This window comes from Tarenaya hassleriana, unplaced genomic scaffold (assembly GCF_000463585.1).
Source record: "Tarenaya hassleriana unplaced genomic scaffold, ASM46358v1 Cleome134, whole genome shotgun sequence".
NCBI lineage: Eukaryota > Viridiplantae > Streptophyta > Magnoliopsida > Brassicales > Cleomaceae > Tarenaya > Tarenaya hassleriana.
In genome coordinates, this window is record NW_010963939.1 from 147876 (window position 1) to 155477 (window position 7602).

The following is a 7602-nucleotide window of genomic DNA, read 5'->3' on the forward strand; positions in this document are numbered from 1 at the left end:
TAGGAATTATTACATGATATGTTGCGTATACGTATAGTATGTGTATAATATTGCTTGTGCTTGGCCATTTGCAATTTGAGTATGATCTTCGGGTTTAACCCGAAGTACTCACTAAGCACATCGCTTATGGACGTTGTTATGCAACGTTGTAGGCTCGGAGCAGCTTTGGTCGTAGCAGGACGAGGGTACTGGTGATGAGTGAGACGTTTCCCCGGATCATGTATACTTTCTCTCTAGACGTGTAATGCAGTTTGTTATTGACGGTGTATATCTACTATGTATTATATCTATCCAACGTCCTTATGTTATGGTTTGTATAAGGCTTCGGTGAGTGTACGCTCATCACTTGCCGCCTCCGGTTCCTTGGCCTCGTCACTTGTTGTTCCCTTGATAGGATCGTCGTCCTCATCTCCATGTCTGTCAGACCGACCACTATAGTCTTGAGGATGATCCCGAGTTGCATGCAAAACGGAATCTATCGTTTCCCCGGGTCGAATCTCAGCTGGAGACATCTCCATTTGCACTTGCTCCTTTGTCAAATCGTTCTCAGACAAATCCTTGTCTGGTTCACAGGTCCTCGCATGAGTGATTTCAGCCATTTCATGTACAGATCGCTGAGATGAATCTGCTTTAGGAATCGCATTCTCATCCGTTCTTTTCTCCGAATTCTCACCTGTGTCCATGGTCACAGGTTCTTCAACAATCGTAGGAAGTTTAGGGTTACCTGATTCGCGAGTTAGGCGAGCAACGTTTCGTGCCGAGCGACGTTCACCTTGTCGGATTATCTTTCCGCTCCTCTTGGTCGTCATATTGAAGAGTGTTTCCTGAGAGAACAAACTGCGTGGAGAACCGCTAGAGAGAAAAACTTGAACGTGTGTGAGTTAGATGTGCGAGAAATTAGGGCACGTTCAAAAACTGCTGTAATGAGTAAATGAGATGAGTAGGGATTCAAAATTTAAAAACATTGATCGATTTTTCAATTCCCGTTTAAGCACAATTTAGCATATTCATATTACTAATCCATCCAGATAATCACAGATCCGAAGAGAAACATAATTGAAAAACATTTATGGGAGAATCAAATGATTAGGTTAGAGATACCTGTCACGGAGATAATCAAATCTCTGAAATAATTCTTACGGTCACTCGTACTTCACACATACTGAAGTGCTTCTCAAACCTTCCACAGCTCCAATATTGTTAGACAATCCGGTTCTGGACTTCTAGGACGTTGTATCAACAAGAATTTCTCACCACTAAGGTCCAGACTATCTCTTTTGAGATATACTCATGAGGATGCAATTTTTCATACAATCCACAGCGGAGTATTCTGAATCAGAACATAATTATCATTGGCACCCTTCTCTTTTTTTTTTTCATCAGCCCTTAGACCATCGTATAGAAACCTGTCTAACAACTTAGACCCGAGCACCTCATAGGTTTACTCATGTCATGATTCTTTGAATTATACCCTTCTTTCTGAGCATGTTCATGACAGAGGAGTAGCAGAACCCTTTTGTTTAAGTCTGTATCAGCGAGATGTACCTAGACATGGTGAAGTACTTGTGACTTTCATTTTCATCTGCTGGATTTTCACATCTCCAGACCTGTACCCTTCCCTGCACATTTGGTTCTAAAACACAGGGAAATAGCTTAGAGTTCCCCCACACCAAGAGATTTTTGTAACCCAACAAACCTGTTCATATCTTAAGGTTTAGTAAAAATGTCAGCCAATTGTTTTTCAGTAGGAACATATTCAATAATCAAGTTTTTCTTTTCAACTTGTTCCCGCAAAAAATGATGTCTAATCTCAATATGCTTTGTTCGAGAATGTTGCACATGATTTTTTGATATATTGATCGCACTCGTATTATCACAATGCGCAGTAAAGAAAGGTAAGTTGATACCGTAATCGGAAAGTGTTTGGCGCATCCACATGAGTTGAGTCCAGCAACTTCCCAAAGCGATGTACTTTGCTTCAGTGGTGGACAAAGATGTTGAGTTCTGTTTCTTGCTATGCCATGCCACCATGTTATTTCCGAGAAAGAAGCATCCTCCAGAAGTACTTCGCCGATCATCATTATGATCTCCCCAGTCTGCATCACAAAATCCCACCAATTCACAGCTTGTATCTTTTGTGTAATGTAGATCGTACTCCACAGTTCCCTTCACATATTTGATGATACGCTTGACCGCCTGTAAATGTGATTTCTTTGGTTTAGCCTGATATCTTGCACAGATTCCAACACTCAAGCACATACCAGGTCTACTTGCAGTCAGATAAAGTAGACTTCCAATCATCCATCTATACAATTTAGTGTCAACATCTTCTCCATCTTCATCTCGGATCAGCTTCGTCGTAGTGGACATTGGTGTTTTTGCTGACTTACTGTTGGGATATCTACGGGTTCCTAGCATGCGATCATATCGATCTAGGGTTTGGTTTACCATACCAGGTCTACTTGCAGTCAGATAAAGTAGACTTCCAATCATCCATCTATACAATTTAGTGTCAACATCTTCTCCATCTTCATCTCGGATCAGCTTCGTCGTAGTGGACATTGGTGTTTTTGCTGACTTACTGTTGGGATATCTACGGGTTCCTAGCATGCGATCATATCGATCTAGGGTTTGGTTTACTAGGTTTCATGCAGCGGAAGAAAGATCTAAACCTAGTCAAACGTCACACGCAACCAAACTCGCAAAACCCGAAAGATCGTGTATATCACCGAGGGAATCGTTACTTACCTCGTTCTCGATGAGACTTGAAGTTTATTTCGATCCGGGGCCTGTTCTAAATCACCAAGAGCTGAAAGTACAGATCCTCTACACGTATCCACACCGACGGGAAGGATTCCAAACGATTTGGAACGAATCTGCTAGGATTAGTGAAGAAAAGGGTAACTCAAGAGACGAGATCCAATCCCGGGACAATAGAAATCGAAGAGAACAGCTTCTCTAGGGTTCTAGGGTGTTTTTCTGAGTTTTAGGTCGGCCTTAATTAAGTTTGGACGTCACCCCAAACTTAAATAAGATTAGAAAACCCTAAAAATGAATATTTGGAAACATTCCGGATCCCGGTCCGCCGGACCAGGAGCTTGGTCCGGCGGACCAAGCTTAGTCCGAGGCCCACGAACCGGCTGACCTGAAGGCTTGGTCCGGCGGACCACGTGTGGTCAGCTCCGGACCAAGACCCTTCTTGGTCAGCTCGGTCCGACTTGTCATTTCTCGGTCCGCCTGTCCCAGAATCTGGTCAGCGGCTGACCAACTCTTGGTCAGCCGGACCAGGCCTGGACAGATGACCGCGGACCGAGCTTCCGGACCTCCCGGACTGACCAAACTTGGTCAGCCCCGGACCAACGCACTGAAAACTCCTTTTCATGCTCGTTTCGGTCAAATCTCGTTTCCATTATTCGTATTCTTCACGTTTCTATTCTTCGTATTCTTCACGTATAAGTCCATCCCTATTGGTGTGTGACCCTGGCCCATTCTAAGTGGTAGTGACTTTAGGAACCTTTCCCGAACCCCAAGGCATGGTTAGCCTCTAGCAAGACGCCATGACCACCCATTTAGAATAGAGTTAGAGGTGATCTAACCAAGGCATTAACAACTCGAATTCTGATCCTTTGCGCCACCCTTCAAGTTCAACTGCTTTCTCGTCTTGGCAAATCGACTAATAAAATAGATGCAACTTCATCTATAGCGTGGCCACGCGTTTTCATAGTCCGACTTCCATGAGAGGGCCCAGCGATATCTCTCCTGTTAAGGAGGTGACAAGTCCCATATTGCATGTCTACTATCTCCATATGATTCGTGAACGTATCTGATCAACGCCGTTATAATCATCCGGTTAAAGACGACGTTTGACGCAGTCAAGACACCTCATGCTATGAGGATCCATAAACGAACCGCTGTATGAGATTCAAGTCATGACTCTGTCCATGTGACAATCTCATGCGGGGTCATCCAGTCACTCGTTCACAACGAGTACCCATGATTGTGATCTACATCCAACGCGTTGATCACACCTCATGCTAGTCTTCATTCAACATTGTTCCCATAATGATGACTGACTAGGGAGTTTAGAATCATTCTCTAATGATTCAAGGATACCGAAATACAACAAACATGCTAATCGTATAACGGATAAATAATGCATTCATAAATCAATGAATCAATACAAAGTCAAATGTCATATCATGGATCATCCTAGAGCATTACAACCAACACTTACTCCCAACTAACTCGAATATTCTGACCAAACTCTGAGCATATTTGCTTTGAGAGATAAACATTCCATCATTTTCCCCAAATATTCTCTGTCATTCAGAATATAGCAAGTGCACACAAAGATGTGAACATACTTAAGGGGCGGGGCTCTTCCTTTCCAGATTTCATACGGGGTTTTAGACATGCCAGGTCAAAGATATATTCGATTGATCAAGTAACAAGCTGTGCTCATTGCCTCGGCCCAGAATCTGATCGCCACATCTTTGGCATGTAGCATTGACCTTGCCATCTCTTGCAAGGTTTTGTTTTTCCTCTCAACTACACCATTCTTTTGTGGTGTTTGCGGAGCTGAGTATTCATGGGAAATTCCATGAGTATCACAGAATTGCTGAAACGTGACGTTCTCAAACTCTCTGCCATGGTCACTGCGGATACGTTGGACAGTTCCCTTTCCATTTTCCAGTTGAAGCACTAAATGCTGAAAAGCTATACAAGCCTCTGATTTCTCTCACAGAAACCGAACCCAAGTAAATCGCGAGTAGGCAGCCACACAAAACAGAACATATCTTTTGCCACCAAAGCTTTCGGTCTACATTGATCCCATCAGATCCATGTGAACAAGTTCTAGTATGTGTGATGTGTGTATCTCCTCAGTCTTCTTATGTCGTATTTGAACCTCTTTCCCAAGCTGACACGCTTTGCAGACAAACTTATCGTTGTGAGAAAGTGTTGGGAGACCACGAACAACACCTGAGTTAGACAACTTGACCAATGTGCGCATGTTGATATGACCCAATCTTTGGTGCTACAAATCCATATCATCTCTCTTCACTATGAGACACGTCTGCTGAGTCACAGTTCTCTGAGTGCTGACCCAAGTGTAGCAGTTGTTCGAATTTCTCTTTCCTGTTAAGACACACTTGGTGTTTGTATCAGTTACAAAACATGCATTCTTTGTGAACTTAACTCGCATTCCAATGTCACAGAGTTGACTAATGCTGATAAGATTAGCTTTCAGACCCTGTACTACCTGAACATCATCCAATCTGGGCAGTGCAGCATGATCAAGTGTTCCTTTACCTAGAATTTTACCTTGTTTACGTCTCCAAAGATAACACTCCCTTCTTTTTTAGTTTCCACAAAGTCTTTCAGTAGATCTTGACTTCCTGTCATGTGTCTAGAGCATCCACTATCAAAGTACCAGACCCCAGTGATGTTGTTTTGCTCCGTGGTATAAGCAACGTTACACCTAATATCAGATTTTCGAACCAACCTAAGATTCTAAGCAGGGTAATGATAGTGTGGTGATGCATACCTGTGAATATTTCTGTTTCTTTGCAGATAGAAACAGTTTCGTCGGATGTGTCCCTCCTTGCCACAGTGATAGCACGTTCGATCTTCTCTTCGTATGTTTTTCTTTGAGAATTGTCGTGGTAGAGAACCTCTGAGCATTGAGGAAGATGTTTCTTGGTTCAAGTTCCCTCCAGATACAAACTTGGGAGTAGTTTGTAATTTACCTCGATAACCAAGTCCGGAGAGATCACCAGAGTTACGACCTATGCCAAGCAAATGATCCAGCTTCCCAGTTCCATTACCAAGAAGATGAAGATTTTTCTTGGTTTCTTCTAACTGACATTTCAGAATAGACGCCTCCTCTTCTTTCTGAGCCAGCTTCTGTTTGGTGTCCATCAGTTGTACTTGAACTTGACTGAGTCCTTTCTCCAACTGTTGTTTTTCACTTATGAGTTGCTTATTCATTTGCACCAGCTTAGTCATATCTTTGAAAAGATCCTCCTCAGTAATCACCTCATCATCACTGTCTGGTTCTTGATCAACTTCTTCTTCTATCACTCTTAGAAACGCCACAAAGTTTGATAAGTCCTCGTCATCACTATCGCTCTCAGTACCCGAGATGTCCTCCTCATGAGTAATTAGAGACTTTCCTTTGCCCTTGAGACATTCCACTTTTGTGTGACCAAAACCTTTGCATTCAAAGCACTGGGTTTCCTTAAGATTTTTCAGCACACTTTCCCTTTTAGCAATACTCGGACACTCTGCCTTCTAATGTCCTGTACCTTTACACTCCAGACATTTTCCAGCATCTTGATCGCTTTGTTGTCCAAACTTCTTCCTTCCTTTGAAGAATTTGTTGAAATTCCTGACAACAAGCGACATTTCATCATGTAGCTCTTCTTCAATTAGCTTCTTGTTCTTCACAGGTTTTTTGATTTCTGAATCAGCCATTTTCATTTCTGGAACATGTAATGCCACTCTCCTTTTTGTATGAACAGATGATCCTCCATTCATTAGTTGTAATCTCAATCCATGAGCACCGAAGGTACCTACAGCTTCCTTGAATGTGACAGTATCCAAGTTATTTACCCCTTCAAAGACAAGAATCTGTGAATGATACTTAGCTGGTAAGCTGTTCAAGAGTTTCTTCACCAGCTTGTCATTAGTGATCTTCTTCCCAAATACACTTGCTTCATTCGACAAGGCACTCAGTTTCCCACAAAATTCTTTAACGCTCTCATCATCTCCCATCCTCAGGCGTTCAAACTGTAGATCGATCATATCTAGTATATTCCTCTTTACTTTGGAAGTTCCTTCATGAATGAGTTCTAGAATATCCCATTCATCCTTTGCAGTTTCACATCCTTGTATCTGTTCGAATTCATCATGACTGACACTACTGAAGATAATTGATAAAGCCTTCTGATTCATAGCAGAATCCTTCTTTTCTTGGGTTGTCCACTGACTTTTTGGCTTTGTTGTTATAACCCCGTCAATGACGTCAGTTGGTCGAGTCCATCCATCAGTAACAACACTCCAAGTATCTTCATCCAGTCCACGAATATAGGAACTGATTTTCACTTTCCAATGCCCGTAGTTGGTTGAGTCAAGCATAGCCGTTTTGCCAAGCGGTTGTACATCTTTGAACCCTTCCATCGTGTGAGACTGAATCGTACACCGATGTGAGAGGAACCAAATTTCCTATGATCGGTGACCTGTTCCAATACCAATTGAAAAAACACCCTCACACAATACTGCAAGATAAGAATTCCCAAACTGATTCTATCTCTTTGATATGAGTCTAGTACACTTCAATACTTTTCAAGTAATACTCAACTCTCACTCGTTCCACTCCCCATGAGCGGAATCCCAGTATCACAAAAAATTCTACCAGCCTCAGATACACTGTGTGCAAGCACACCACATGTCACCCTAGATCTCGTCTAGGCCCAGTGAGCGGTTTGCCTGATGTTGCAAGGCTCCCCCTCAAGTGTACCTCGCGTTCTCTCAGATAACTCTCACCAGTGTTTCCCGTACAAACAATTTCACCAAGATTACAGACTCACTATCTCAATCACT

At 42.6% G+C, this 7602-nt stretch overlaps 1 protein-coding gene across 1 annotated transcript; it reads right to left on the reverse strand.

Moving 5' to 3' along the window:
• Positions 1-5035: 5035 nt before the first annotated feature.
• On the reverse strand, positions 5036-7179 carry LOC104807981. Its single transcript, XM_010533451.1, has 5 exons — positions 6306-7179; positions 5748-6212; positions 5546-5674; positions 5323-5396; positions 5036-5260 (listed from the first exon to the last, which is right to left on the reverse strand). The coding sequence occupies exons 1-5, from the start codon at positions 7177-7179 to the stop codon at positions 5036-5038; spliced, it is 1767 nt and encodes a 588-aa protein (XP_010531753.1).
• Positions 7180-7602: the final 423 nt, after the last annotated feature.